At 42.3% G+C, this 15,907-nt stretch overlaps 1 protein-coding gene across 2 annotated transcripts in view; it reads right to left on the bottom strand.

Annotated features, from left to right (window-relative positions):
- Positions 1 to 9,316, bottom strand: part of TEX15 (testis expressed 15, meiosis and synapsis associated) — an 80,511-nt gene extending 71,195 nt beyond the window's left edge. For both annotated transcript variants that reach the window (XM_078384797.1, XM_078384796.1), the window contains exons 1-2: positions 9,180 to 9,316; positions 557 to 692 (exon numbers count right to left, since the gene is read on the bottom strand). In XM_078384797.1, the coding sequence (XP_078240923.1) occupies positions 557 to 662 (106 nt within the window). In that variant the 5' untranslated portion in view covers positions 663 to 692; positions 9,180 to 9,316. The remainder of the gene's footprint in view (positions 1 to 556; positions 693 to 9,179) is intronic.
- Positions 9,317 to 15,907: the final 6,591 nt, after the last annotated feature.

The raw sequence follows: 15,907 nt of genomic DNA, 5'->3' as shown, positions 1-15,907 counted from the left end.
AGATTGTATTTGTCCTCATTGTGGAAGGGATTGTCACTCTCAAATTGGCCTTCTCAGTCACACTAGATGGTGTTCCAAGTCCTCCATACAGAGCACGTTACCATAGTCTCTCGAGACTAAAGGTTAAAATTAATCCTTTATTCCATGATGAATAACCCTTGAACTATAATGTATTTTAAATAGAAATTTATCTTAAAATAGGCTTTTCCTCAAAAGGTTTTTTAAACAACCAAATTTAAATTTTAAAAAAAGTTATTTAATTTTAAAAATAAATAATTGGTTTTTTACTCACCCTGGTGCAAGGTAATGCTGTATCTGTATTACTAGCCAGAGAAACTGTTAAGATACAATTTAAATAGAAAGGTAGGGAGAGAGATTGAGAGTGAGAGAGGGTGAGAGAGAGAGGGGTCCAATGCCATGAAGAAAAAATGATGTCTAAAAATTGCACATCTGCTTCGGAGATCATGTCTGTTTTCTCAACACAGACTTGCTTAACCTGCAGAGATTCATTACGCATTTTAGAAACATAAGAGATATATCTTCTTGCCTACTGTACCTTTATCAGGAATTCTTTTGGGGATGGTAAAGTTTTTTAAATGCTTTTGTTCAAGCAAAAATAATCCTTTTGTAGCTGATGCTACGTTTTTCCATTTTCCTTCCATCTTTGGTTCCACTTCAGTTTTGTCTTCAACCTACATTAGGAATGAAAGGCAGAAACTATTATGTGTAACTTGTGCTTGTCAACTACTTGGTTGGTTTTTAAAACCATACATCTTTGCAGTTTATTTATTTATTTATTTATTTATTTTATTTAATTTATATGCCGCCCACTCTACCCAAAGGTCTCTGGGCGGCTTACAACAATTAAAATTCAATGGAATAAAATAAAATGATTAAAATACAATTAAAATTGCCATCATTAAGACCCACAGAAGTATGACTGTTTCATACTTCTACCGTGTGACTTTCAAATTCACAACTAAGTTTTGAAAAATTGCAAAAAAAATTCAGAAGTGGGGACTTCAACAGAAACAGCCATTAGATAAATATTATTCTGAGGCCTCATTACATTTTTCTAGTGGCAACATTACATTAAGATTTATAAATCTGACCCTTAACAGGAAAACCTCTTGAGGTGAAGAAACTGGTGGCAGACTGTTATCTAAGAACTAGTCACTAGAGGGAGGTACAATACTTGTTTCCCAACCAGAACAAAAAACATCTTAAAATAACTTAAAAGTGTTCAAAAGTATTAATTCCTTTTTACTTTTTAAAGTATTAAAAAGTAAAATTTGACCATGAATAATAAAAAGGATGCACATGAGCAGCAAAGGGAGCTAACATTTTGAATATTAATACATTTCCACACATTAGCACTATTACTATTTACCACAGAACTTTGTTGTCAACAGGGTGGATAAAAATCAACTGATTTTTTTAAAAAATCAAATTGATTTAAATCATTATTTAAATTGACAAAAATTATTTTTAATTTAAATCATAATTTGAATCAATTTCATTTTTAAAAAGCATTGATTCTATCCACCCTGTTGACTACAAACCTGTGATCTTAAATTAATTTGATTTAAATCAAATCCACCCTGTCAATCATATGTATTTCTTATTTTGATTAACTGTATAATGGAAAAGAGAATATAGAGCTAATGAAACATTTACAGGGCTAATGTTTCTTGATGACAACTCAGTCAATGATTCAACATTTCACATAGCCATCACCAACAGTAGTGGCCTCTACTTACGACCATAATCCATTCCAGAAGATGGGCGTAACTCGAAATGGTCGTAAGTCGAAGCACCATTTCCCATAGGCATACACTGAAATCCCATTAATCCGTTCTGGCCAGAAAAAAAAATTCCAATAAAATAAAATAAAATAAAAATAAAACACTGCAAGCCCCATAGGAATGCACTGGGGCTGAAAAACAAACATACCAAAACAAAACAAATATAAACACAGCCAGCCCCAGCGGAATGCTATGGGGCTGGGAAAAAAACACTCAAAAAAACGACACATACACACACACACACAGCCAGCCCCAGCAGAAAGCCATGGGGCTGGGAAAACACACATAATCACCCTATACACATAGCCAGCCCCAGCAGAACGGCATAGGGCTGGGCAAAAAAACACAGCCCCAGCGGAATGCCATGGGGCTGGGGAAAAAATACAAAAACACTACACACACACACAACCAGCCTGATCGCGATGGGGCTAGAAAAAGACACACATCAAAACACAAAACATCACAGCACAGAAACATAACCCTACGCAAAAACCCAAACCCACCCTGCAAAACGAAGTAATTGTACTTACTTAGGAGCAGAAAGCAGCTCCAGGCAGTCCGAAGCCCCTTCCGACGCACTCACTCTAACCGTTGGGGCAAAAGAGCTACAAAGAAACAGCCTCTTCGCCTACCAACGGTTAGCAAATTTGAATTCCCCGCCTTTTTTCTGTTGCAAGTTGAAGCTCCGGCCACAAGTCGAAGTAAAATTTTGCGGCTGGAGCTGGTCGCAACTCGGGACATTCATAAGTCAAGGCACCACTGTATGCCAAATACATTTAAGCACTTACAGTGGTGTCTCACATAGCGACGTTAATCGGTGCAGCAAAAATCGCTGCAAAGCGATTTCGTCGCTATGCGATATTAAAAAACCCATAGGAATGCACTGAAAACCCTTCAATGCGTTCCTATGGGCTTAAAACTCACCTTAAAGCGAAAATCCTCCATACGGCGGCCATTTGAACTGCCCGGTAAGGCAGGGTACCGATCATAGCAAAGCGATTTTTCCCCATTTAAAACATCGCAATGCGATCGCAAAAAGTTAATTGCTATGCGATTTCATCATTAAACGGGGCGCCCGTTAAGCGAGGCACCACTGTATATGAAAATCCTATTTCATTTATACGTTTTTACATTCTGGCACCAAAATGCCAAAGCTGTACTGGTATCTTTTCTATCTTAGTCAGATTCCAAAGAATTGGAAAGTACCGTATTTTTTGCTCCATAAGACACACCTATCCATAAGACGCACCAAATTTTTAGGAGAAGAAAACAGGAAAAAAATAATCTGCTTTCTTCTCCTAAAATTTGGTGCCTTATGGAGAGGTCCATCTTATGGAACACACCCTAGGGTTCTAGGGTCCTAGGGTGTGTTCCAGGACCGTTTTGAGACTCCCCCTGCCCCCCCAGGGGCCAAAGGGGGTGAAATCGCCACCTTCTGGGACTCTTCTGAAGCTTCCCAAGCCTCAGAAGAGCCCCCAAAGGTGGCGATTTCGCCCCCTCTGGCCCCCAGGGGAGGCAGGGTCAGTCTCCAAAGGGTCCTAGGGTGTGTTCCAGGACCCTTTGGAGACTCACCCTGCCTCCCCTGGGGGCCAGAGGGGGCAAAATGGCCACCTTTTGGGGCTCTTTTGAGGCTTGGGAAGCTTCAGAAGAGCTCCAAAAGGTGGTGATTTCGCCCCCCCTGGCCCCGGGGGGGTGGGGGAGCATCAGAAGGGTCCTGGAAGGCTCACTCAGACCCTTCCGACTCTCCCCCCACCCCCCACGGGGCCGGCGCGGGTGAAATAGGCAGCTTCCAGGACCTTTTCTGAGCCTTTCCAGGCTCAGAAAAGGTCCTGGAAGCTCCCGATTTCGCCCATGCTGGCCCCATGGGGGGAGCGTCGGAAGGGTCCTGAAAGGCTCACTCGGACCCTTCTGACTCTCCCCCCACCCCCCATGGGGCTGGCGCGGGCAAAATCGGCAGCTTCCAGGACCTTTCTGAGCTCAGAAAAGGTCCTGGAAGCTCCCGATTTCGCCCACGCCAGCCCGTGGGGGGTGGGGGGGAGCGTCGGAAGGGTCCTGGAAGGCTCACTTGGACCCTTCCGACGCTCCCCCCACCCCCCCATGGGGCCAGCGCGGGCGAAATCGGCAGCTTCCAGGACCTTTCTGAGCTCAGAAAAGGTCCTGGAAGCTCCCAATTTCACCCGCGCCAGCCCCGTGGGGGGTGCGTCGGAAGGGTCCTGGAAGGCTCACTCGGACCCTTGGGAGGCTCCCCCCCCATGGGGCTGGGGGGGCCAAAATCACCACCTTCGCTCCATAAGACGCACAGGCTTTCTACCCCACTTTTTGGAGGAGAAAAAGTGCATCTTATAGAGCGAAAAATACGGTACTTGTTTTTGGGTGTTTTTCCATGTTTTCTAATTTACTGACAGATTTTAAACAGGTGTTAGTGGTTGTAGGGCGAACAGAGACTACAATGGTGCAATGTCCCTCTCCCCACTCAGACAAGTACTGTTTAAAGCTCCACCTGGCCTCAAACAAGCCTTTGTAGGCCATGTGCAGGCTTCGAAGTGGGAGGAGGGCGCTTTAGAAGTGGGAAAAGAATAACATGCCTTTCTCTCCAGCCCTTCTTTCTGTATTGCTATGTTGAAATTATGTGAGTTTCAGTTGTAGATTTTGTAGTGGTGATATACATTTGGGGGACAGACAACTGAGGAGACTGGGCCTTACTGGGCCCATGCAATGGATGACTTTTTAAAACCTCCCAGCATGCATCCTGTCTGCAGCCTTAGGAACTCCACTCCTAATTAGGACATTGAGCCATGTTAATTTATCCTTTTGCCACTGTTCTTTGTGATACTTTCAGGAGGGCTGTTTTAATGCACATCTTAGTATCCTGTATCTTGGGCCAAAACCAAACCTTATAAGTAGATAATAACTGAGGCAGTCTTTCCATGTTGGTGAAATCAGACTTCAGAGGAATCTCATGCTTAAGTTCGAAAGACCAATCAGCAAACAGAGCAAGCCACTTTCCATAATCCTGAAAGTGAGAGAAGCTTGTGCTGTGACAGATATTTGCATTATTTATTTCTCTTTTACAGTCACGGGCTACATCTAATATCTGCTTCTAGCCTCAAAAGCTCACAACCACAGACTTAACTAATACCATTCAGGGAGAATGTGCCTGAATTTTGGTTCAAGATCAAAGGTAAGCAACATGTGAAGGTTAGAAAACCATTTTAACCCTAGTTTGGAACTCCAAGGGCTGCACCTCTGAACTACACTCAAGTTAGCTTCAGATTTTAATTTTGCATCTCCTTGAGGCCTCTTAGGGATACAATTTGCCATATTTTTCCGTGTATAAGACACCTCCCCACTTTTCTAACCCAAAATTTCTTTCTTTGCAAGAAAGTGGAGAGGGAAGGTACGGATCAGAGCGCTTTGATTCTTGCTTTCCCTTCACTTTCTTTGCAAAAAGCTGCTTCCCCCTCCACTTTTGGCAAAGAAAGTGGAGGGGGAAAGCACTTTCCTCAGAAGAAAGTGTGGGGGGAAGCAACTCCTTCTTTCCCCCTCCACTTTCTTGCAAGGAAAGTGCTTTCCCCCTCCACTTTCTTTGCAAAAAGCTGCTTTCCCCCTCCACTTTTTGCAAAACGTTTTGATTCCTCCCCCCTCCTTACTACCGTGTATGAAACGGCCCTCAATTATTTTAGGAAAAAGTGTCATTTTATACACAGAAAAATATGGTACTTTTTAAAACTGTCAACCCCTGTCCATTAAAGGGCCTGTTTTACAAACAGGAAATTAATTTCCTGTAAGGGGCGCAATTTGCCATTTGACAGCAATTTCTTTTCTGGAATGTTAGGGGTATGGGGGTGCCTGAGGCCCCAAGACACTGCATGAAGCTCTTGGGATTAACAATCACCAGCATTTTGTAAGCCTACAGGTACTACCAGGCTCTGGGGTTTAAAATTATTTTTCTTTCACATTTCTCTGGTATTAATGTCTCTGAAAAAGATCCGCTCTAACTTTTATTTTAAAACATTAGGTTCTTCCACGGATTTCTTTCAATTATTTTAAACACATCTTTCACAATTAATAATTATTTCTCTTTTTAACACACCAGCTTCTGAAACTCTTGACTGAAGCCACTACCTCTTAATCCATTTAAAATCACAGGGAATATGCAGATTAATCTCACTTGTGAAGATACTGATATTTGATACTGAAAAGATAACATGTTTGTACTCTGCTGAGAAAATCCACCAAAAACCCTCTCTATAAAAATGTATTTCAGAATATGAAATCATATTTTAAAAATTGGATACAGCTTAGTATCAATAAATGAATTTGTATTTTAGTCTCAAAAATGTTTCACTATCCATTTCCAAAAAGAGAGAGGTTCTTTATTGTTATTTACTTATTTAACTTATATGCCACCCACTCTAACCAAAGATCTCTGGGCGGCTTACAACAATTAAAATACAATAAAAAGATAAAAAAATTAAAATACAATTAAAATAGCTACTCTAAAAATTGCCATCAATACCTACAGTTAATGTGCCACTTACAACTTATAGTGATTCAAAGTTTTCAAGGTGTGTATGACGTTGAAAGAGTCGTTTACCATTGCCACGCAAATGATTTATTTATTTATTTATTTATTTACAGTATTTGATTTATTGATTTATTTATTTGATTTATATCCCGCCCATCTGGTATATTCTACCACTCTGGGCGGTTACCAACAACATATATTCATTAAAATAATACAAAACCATTGACTTTCCATACTAGTGCATTGATTTGAACCCAGAACTCCTGAGTCATAGTCAAACATTCCAATCACTACACTACATTAGCTCTCAAGCCATTATATTGCACAACGCAGGAGAAAGAACATTAACATGTGAAGATAAATTAACCAATCCGTTTGTTGATTCAGTTATTAGGATCTCATTACCAGATGTGCCAGTTGGGTTTTCCTGTCTTCCCTCACTAGCAAGTGGCGGAAGCACAATCTTTTTCAAATGACTTATACAATTAAAAGGCTAGGCAATCCAGAAACATATGCAGGTCCTATAAAATCAGTAATTTATAATTTATGTATCATTTGTTAAGATAATATAAAGTTTTCCAAACATTTGTTTTTTTTTAAAGCCTATTCTTGAAGAAACAACATTAAAGAAACTGCTATACAGTTCATTTATTTAATTAAACTTATATACTGCCCATCTAGAACGTGTCTACTCTGGGCGGTTTACAAAAAATATAAAAAATAAACTATGAAGGTATAAATGAACTAAAGAGACAACCCAAATTAACAGCAGAATCCAAGATGGAAAAAAAAAAAAAAAAAAGAAAAATAGTATACTAGTATAATAATTTAAAAATCAAAACTATTACTTTAAAAATCTTATTACTGCTGCTTAAAAAAAGAAATCTTAATGCTTCATCTTTTTGCTACACTGCTCTTTTTTTTCTTCATTCTACTTTAGGTAGTGTCTGAATTCTTATGAAGGTTTACAATGAAGATACACTAGACTTGGAAATCACAGACAACTCACATAAAAATTTATTCCGGGTTATTGTCTCCCCACCGCTATGTAATCTTCCTTGGTTTCAGCTCGGAGGAGGAGGCTGATTTTGTTGTCAGAAATCCTTGCCAATGGCACAAATCCTACTAAGAGTTCTCTATTTATATTGCGAACTTCAGTGAGTGTAATACCATATATGATTTCAAGTTCAACAATGTTTGTACATTTACTTGATGAAGCAAAGTATGTACAGTCTTAAAACCATCTACCAGGGAATAAATCCCACTGAATTTGGTGAGGATTATTTCCCAGTAACTACAGATAAATCTGAATTTCAAGATAATTTCACTATTCTACACAATCTCCCAATAAGCAATTCAGCAACAAAGCAAAGAGGCTGGGGACACTCTATGTACAATATCTTATCTCCAACTGGTTATCCATTAAAGAGCTGTGAATCACCAGGATAACTGCCCCTATTTCAGTGTACAGATAGGAGTTAAAATGAGAATTCAGTTTTAAGCATCTGCAGTACTGACTGACTGTTGAGGGGCAAAGAATTTATTCCAGGTAAGGCAAGAACACAAAAAAGTGAAAACTTCTGCTAAAAGGTCCCAAAACACCATCTCAGGTAACCACAACACAGCACTGGAGAAGGGAAAAGGGGGGGGGGAAGCCGTCAACCAATCCATTCAAATATTTCTTATTTTTTACAGAAAGAGATGCCTAGGTTTGAAAGTTTGAAAATTTCACCCTTGGAAGCCTTTCTTGCTCTTAATTAGTACTCAGGGGTACTTTACTCTTTTTTTGGCACATCCCATTACAGTACATCCCAGGGACTGAGTCCTACAAACGACAAATGGGAGGGGGGGGGGAACCAGGTCCAAAAACGTCTCTACCCACTATATACCAACCAACGAAATCCCTGACAGGACGTGAAGAGCTCCAACCGACGAAGAAAAACGGTACCACCTGTGACGACCGACAACGTCGCCGAAAGGGGATGAACTTCGGAAACCGCAAACGAGACGCTAGAAACGAAAACTCGTCCCCCAAGCTTTGAGGGAAACGGACCCGGCCCGAGGCAGGCAACCGGGCGGACCCTATAAGAAGAGACAGAAGCGGTTGACCCTCTCCTGACGCGGGGCTTTCGCCAAAAGCGAGCGAGGCGAGGCGAACCCACGGAGCCACCGGGACGCCTCGGGCGGTTGGTGCCTTACCAGTCCCAACAGAACCTCCAGCCTCGGGACCAGTCTACTGTACTGTATTTGCCCGTCGCCCAGCAACCCCCCCGCCCCCAGCGTTCCCTTTATTTATGCAACCCTTTATTGCGATCTTGACGACGCCTCCGGAACGAGCAACCGCCGTTGCCCAACCGAGGAGTTATTAGATCAATGCTGTTCTTTTTATTTTTAAATCGCTTTTTACTTTTATGTATCGCTGTTAGCCGCCCAGAGTAGACTTAGGTCTAGATGGGTGGGGTACACACTGAATGAATGAATGAATGAATAAATAAATAAATGAAGAGCCCGGGGGGGTGGGGCAGAGCGCTTCCAAAAACCAGCGGGCGCCTTCTTCCGAGTTGGTGGGTTGGCACTACGACCCTGCAAGGGGAGGAAGGGAGAGGTCGAGGGCAAACACGGGTGTTGCCTTCGGTGGTCAGAGCAAAGCCTCTCATTTTTGGGGGGAGGGAGAGAAATGTGCAGGAAGAGAGGGCGCGCAGGAGCGGAAGGCTCGCCTTTTCACCCTTCTGGTCCAAAAAAACCGACCCCGGAGCGGGAGCCCCTTTTGAACGCTGCCCCTTCCTCCGAATAACGAGAAAGGAAGGCGCGGCGGGTGTGTGCGCGCGCGTGTGTGTGTCACTCACTCTCAAGTTCGGTCCACGCCGGTCCTGCCCCGTCAGAAGGAAGCGTCGTCGTCTGGCCACGGGTTCCTTCTTCTTCTTCTTTTCCTCGCCCGTTCTCCTCCCTCACGCCTCAAGTTCTCCTCTCGTCTCCGCACTCTCTACCCCCTCCCCCCCCCCGGCTCCTCACACCCGCTGTAACCTCCACGGGACTGAGGAAGAGCTGCTTCTCGGTCCCTGCCGCCCTCGGCCCATGCCCACAACTAACTGCCCCACTACCACCTCCCTCAACACAACCCGGGACGGAGGCCCCGCCCCCCCCTCCGCCACGCGCCGTAAGAAGTCAAGGGAGGGAAGCGCGCGCGGGAAGGTCCGGGATTCTTCGCTCCGCTCCTTTCCGACCAGGCTTCTGTCCGTCGACTCGGGGAAAGTGCTCACCTCTCGGGGAAAGCGCGGGGCCGCCTCATTGGCAGCTGGGTTTTTCTTTTTCTTTCTTTCTTTCATTTGGCCCTAAGTCACAACTCATGTTAAGCTGGAAAGCAAACGGAAAAGGAAAAAAAAAACAAAGGGGAAAAAAGCCTTGGTGGCCCTTGTGCACAGCCCCCGAAGAAGTCTGCCTGATACCCTTTATTGGAGCGCACACACAAAAAACCCACACCAACGCCTAATATGAAGCAGAAAGAAGCCCTCTGCTCGAGTTGTGTTCATTCCTCAGTTGGCGTTAGGTGATCTTGCAACCAGTGCAAGAACTGGGAGATGAGGCGGAGCCTGCCAGACATCGAGGGGAAGGTTTACACACGATTTCGTTTCTGCCTTGTATTTGGGCAAGTGCTTACTGGCCAATTGTTTAAACATTTAAAATGGGCGCCGCTTGACGCCTGTTAAGCAATGCAAACCCTAACGTTAACCTCCTCTTCTTGAAGTCGGATTCAAAGGGCCTGTCTGTTCTGCACAATATACCTGACTTAAAAATGTCTTCGCTCCTCACCCCCCCCCCTCACCTAGGAACAGTACGTTTTTTGAGGGTTGATTTCTTGGGCTTTCTTGACTCCCTAACTCTTGTTGCTGCTGTTTCATTCTCCTCCCACTTCACCAAAGTCTGAAAGTTGCCTTTCTCCACTCTTTTTTTTAGCACCACTGAGCTATTGTATCTATATTAAGACGAACAAGAGCTGTATGGACAATGTCCTATATCACAAGCTGCTCTTTGCCCATAGAGGGAAAGGACAGTTCATCCTGTACAGCAGGACCCTTGCACATGTGGGATCAGTATCCACTACATATTTCACTTATTCACAGTCTGGAAACTATTTTCACGTGTACAGTATTTACCGCAAGAGGCTGCCAGACCTTGCTAGGAATACTTGTTAGTGAAGAATAAATAGCATGCTCGCTAGAGGCCAGTGCTGGTAATACATGTGGAAAAAAATTGCCCGCCCCCCCTCTTTTATCATGCTATACGTATAAAGGGCCATGGAACCGATCTTTAGCAGTAATGGGCAGTCATGCTCTATTCACTGACATTAAACCTGATACCTTCACCTGATGCAGCAAATTTAGAGTATCCATTTTGGGACTTTGCTTTAATACAGGCTCCCTCAAAGCCAGGCTCTCTAATGGCTCAGATAAGGACTGGCCATTTCACATTGTGAGGCCTTTGACTGTTTGGAATTAAGGGTTTTTAAATAATGTAAGGAATAACATACCTAAAAATAAAACTTTTTAAATAGAATGTGTGGCATTCTAATTTTATTTTGCCTTATACAGTGTTTCGGCTTTAGACTGAGGTGAGTCCTGGGCCAAATAGCCTTGCTGCCCTACCAGTAGGGGCAGTGTTTGCCAGCCTTTTTCAAGCCATAGCCCCCTTTTATAATAGTCAAGTAACCTGTGACCCCCCCACCATATTTACATAAAAAGGCATTTTAATGGAGTAAAGAAACATTAAAATAGATTTTTCAGAATATAATTTTACATTAATATATTAATATTGATATAATAGTAAATAATTATGGGAAGAGCTGTAAATGTATGCCTCAACCACATACAATTTTAGAAAGAAATTTGTCAATACATTTTTAGTTTACTGTATTTTCCTGTGTATATGATACTTTTGTCGTCTTATACAGAGAATTAAGCTGAGGAGAGAACAAAAACAAGGGGATGGGAAAGCAGGGATCAAAACACTTTGATCCCTGCTTTTGTTTTGTTAATGCTTAGCAAGTGGAGGGGAAAGCAGGGATCAAAGCGCTGCAGATTCGCTTTCCCCTCCACTTGCTAAGTCCCATAGAGTTTAGCAAAAGAAGGGAGAAAAGGATCAAAGTAATCCTGCGGCTGCATGAGGGGGAAGGGATTAAAGCAATCGTGCAACCCACGGGACTTAGCATGAAGGGAGAAAGCATCCACCCACTGTCTGTTTCACCATTTCCTTTGCAGTGCTTGGCTTTTGGTGGAACCTTTACTTGTCAAGGGTACCAGACTTGCACAAGAGCTACACACTGTCACACAACCCCAAGTCCCCCTTTGTTTTTCTACACACCCAGGTTCACTTTCGGGCATGACATGTACTTTTCACCCTTTTTTGCTGCTACCAGAGGATATGTTCTTCTCTGTACCAAATATGACTATTAGATCAGTGTTGTCCGATATATCAGTGTTTAATTATGGGTTTGTAGGTAAATTTATTTATTTATTTATTTATTTATTTATTGAATTTATATGCCGCCCACTTTACCCATATAAAGAAAATCATGGATGGTCTTTTATTATTCATTCAATAAACATTGCTTTGATTACATTTACGATTGCTTATGTAGATTCACTTTAATCAAGGTATTTGTATATTCAACTATTTATTTCTTAGCACTTTTAACTCTTTCCAATCTTAACCACGTAAACTTTCCAAGGCTTATCCTATTCCTATTTTTTCAATCTCTTTATCTCTCTGTTACTCTTCTCTCTAACACAACCACAGCACTAACTGCCTAAACTGTCCTGTCTTTTTTCCTCTCCTTTTATTTCCCTGGTTCCGCCCCTCCTGTCATGTCATTGGCTCCCACATCAGCTCTGACCTGACTGATAGGAGTGTTCATCACACACACATATTAACACTTTCGCAGTGAAGCAAGAGCAACACACATGTGAACAGTATCCCCTGTCATTGCTTCCTGTTGCAAATGGATTTTTACATTGTACAGGGAGTTGAACCACCTGATATTTTGTTCTTGGGAGAGTTTAGTTAGCTCCAGGGATATGGTAAGGACTGTCACAGCTACAGTCATGTGAAAAATAAAGTAATGCTTCCCATCTACAGTGTATCACAGGAGTACACCCCCCTCATGGCAGTTGCCAGCAGTTTAGATATTAATGGGTGTGTGTTGCATTATTTTGAGAGAACAGCATTACACTGTTCTACAAGCTGTATAATCACTGTATACTCACATTGTAGCCAAGTGTCGTTTCTTCAGTGTTGTCACATTAAAAGATATACTAAAATATTTATGAAATGTGAGGGGGTGTACTCACTTCTGTGATATACTGTAGATGGGCAGCAACAATTGCTTCTCTACAATCATTGCTGATGTGTTGCTTCCTTGGCATTGTGTTAACACACACCTGAATGCTCCAGAGGAGCAAAATGCTAATGATCAAGGGCATTTGGTTAGCAGCACCTGGCTGCTACTTAGACTTTTAATTCCCATAGAAGTGGTAAGGGTGTACTTAGTTTTTCACAGATGGCTTCTCCATTCTGGCTTTATTTTTATAGAATAAATTATGACACAGTGTAATATATCATGTGTTGTTCATTGGAGGTTGTATTTACTAATGTTCAGGCCTGCCAAGGACCAGATGATTTTTATTACATGTCCGGATACATAAAACCATAGAATTCAAAGAGGGTGTACTTTTTTTTTCACATGACTGTACATGTTTCAAAACTCTGCTTGAATTATTTTTCTTCTCAGGTTCCCCAGGCATTTTTGCCTCATATACTCATTTTTCTGGATATCATAATATAAATGGAAGCCAAGAGCTTGAAAAGGTGACAAATCTATCATCCCACATCAGACTTAGATGGTTTGCTCTGAACACAATTCCATTAAAAAAATTCTTATCAGAAAATTGGTATGTCAGGTAAAAGCTGAACTAGAAACCTGTTCTCTCTTGCATTAGGGTTTGTGTTTTATTGTTTTGTTTTAAATACTGTACAGTATACATTTCCCCCCAAAAATATGCAACAGCCTTTTGCTATATGAGAAACTAGCTCACGTCTGAATCTAGCTCACATCCTCATCTACTACTGTTATTAAACATTTCCCACACAGCTTGACAGGGACACAGGATTTGGGCTGATATGTTCTTGTACAGATCACTATGCAAACAATCAAAGTGTGGGTTTAGGCACACAGATGTGGTAGAGCTTGCTTTCATAAGTGTAATCTCTTCCCATATCACTTGCGTACAAACAATAATCATCATCATCATCTTAGAACTGCATGAGAGCACATCTTGTTTAGTACAGAAGTTCTATGCATGACTGAACAGGTTAGAAACTGTGAGGGGAGTCTGCCTTGTAAAACAGACCATGGATGCTATCTAATACAGTGGTGCCTCGCATAGCGAGGTTAATCCATTCCGGATTAACCTTCGTTATGCTGAAGCATCGCTGAACGGGGCAGCGATTTCCATTGGAACGCATTAAACATCGTTTAATGCGTTCCAAATAGGCCAAATACTCACCGTTCAGCGAAGCTTCAGGATGGCCGGCAGCCATTTTCGCGCCCTCGCCTCGCTTAACGAGGGCGCGAAAACGCTGCGCGCGGCCATTTCAGGCCGTTTCCCGGCTTCCGGCAGCCATTTTGGCCGCCGAACAGCTGATCGTCGGGGGTCGTTTTGTGAAGATCGGTAAGCGAAACGCTTACCGGTCTTCGCAAAGCGAATTTTTCCCCATTACAAAAATGTTCAGCGATCGCATTAGCGATCCGAAAAAACGGATCGCTATGCGATTTCATCGTTATACGGTGCGCTCGTTAAGCGAGGCACCACTGTACCAGAAAATTGCCAAGTGTTCAGTTATTTATCACAATGCAAATGACACTGTGGAATGCTATTTGGATTTTTATTTCTCAGAAAATGTCTAATTGTGTATTTATTTATCACACTTATAGACTTCCTTTCCACTGCAAAGCAGCATTCAAGGGAGCCTATAATCTTCATAACATAATGAAAACAAGTAAAAATAAATTTAACTGTAAAACAGTAAAAGCAAGTAAAAACGACACAGCTGGGGGGAAAGAATTATTAACATCAACAAAACACATTAAAACCATGAAAATCAAAGAAAAGTACACTTAAAAACAACACAAGCAGGCAGCTTAAACATCATCTGCAGGTATCAAAATATGTGTCTTTACACCGTTTTTTAAATCGGTTGGAGTTAAAACATTGCAGCTCTGAAGGGAGTTCACTATGCACTTGCTCAATGTCTTCTTGCACAGAAAAAAAAAAAAGCAAAGTGTGCTGCTGATATACCACCTAGCTCTTAGAGAACTCTCTGGGTGAATTACAAGCTAAATCATGTTGTTGTTGTTGTTGTTGTTTAGTCATTTAGTCATGTCCAACTCTTCGTGCCCCATGGACCACAGCACGCCAGGCCCTCCTATCTTCCACTGCCTCCTGGAATTGGGTCAAATTCACGTTGGTAGCTTCGATGATACAGTCCAACCATCTCGTCCTGTCGTCCCCTTCTCCTCTTTCCTTCACACTTTCCCAACATCAAGGTCTTTTCCAGGGAGTCTTCTCTTCTCATGAGATGGCCAAAGTATTGGAGCCTCAGCTTCAGGATCTGTCCTTCCAGTGAGCACTCAGGGTTGATTTCCTTTAGAATGGATAGGTTTGTTGTCCTTGCAGTCCATGGGACTCTCAAGAGCCTCCTCCAGCACAATTCAAAAGCATCAATTATTCGGTGCTCAGCCTTCTTTATGGTCCAGCTCTCACTTCCATACATCACTACAGGAAAAACCATAGCTTTGACTATGCGGACTTTCGTTGGCAAGGTGATGTCTCTGCTTTTTAGGATGCTGTCAAGGTTTGTCATCGCTTTCCTCCCAAGAAGCAAGCGTCTTTTAATTTCGTGGGTGCTGTCCCCATCTGCAGTGATCATGGATCCCAAGAAAGTAAAATCTGTCACTGCCTCCATATCTTCTCCTTCTATTTGCCAGGAGGTGATGGGCCATGATCTTAGTTTTTTTTTAATGTTGAGCTTCAGACCATTTTTTGCACTCTCCTCTTTATGCTCAAAATCCTGCAAGGTAGGCTTCAGCAGTATGTGGACCGAGAACTTCCAGAAGTACCAGCTGGATTTCAAAGGGGCAGAGGAACTAGAGACCAAATTGCTAACATGCACTGGATTATGGAGAAAGACAGAGAGTTCCAGAAAAAGATCTATTTCTGCTTCATTGACTATGCAAAAGCCTTTGACTGTGTGGACCACAGCAAACTATGGCAAGTCCTTATAGAAATGGGGGTGCCTGACCACTTTATCTATCTCTTGAGAAACCTATACGTGGGACAGGGAGCAACAGTTAGAACTGATATGGAACAACTGATTGGTTCAAAATTGGGAAAGGAGTATGAAAAGGCTGTATATTGTCCCCCGGCTTATTTAATCATGCAAAAGGTCGGACTGGAAGAATCCCAAACAGGAATTAAGATTGCCGGAAAAAATATCATCAACCTCCGATATGCAGATGATA

The sequence above is a fragment of the Pogona vitticeps genome, chromosome 2 (assembly GCF_051106095.1).
Source record: "Pogona vitticeps strain Pit_001003342236 chromosome 2, PviZW2.1, whole genome shotgun sequence".
Taxonomy (NCBI): Eukaryota; Metazoa; Chordata; class Lepidosauria; order Squamata; family Agamidae; genus Pogona; species Pogona vitticeps.
This window is presented reverse-complemented; position numbering and strand designations above follow the sequence as displayed.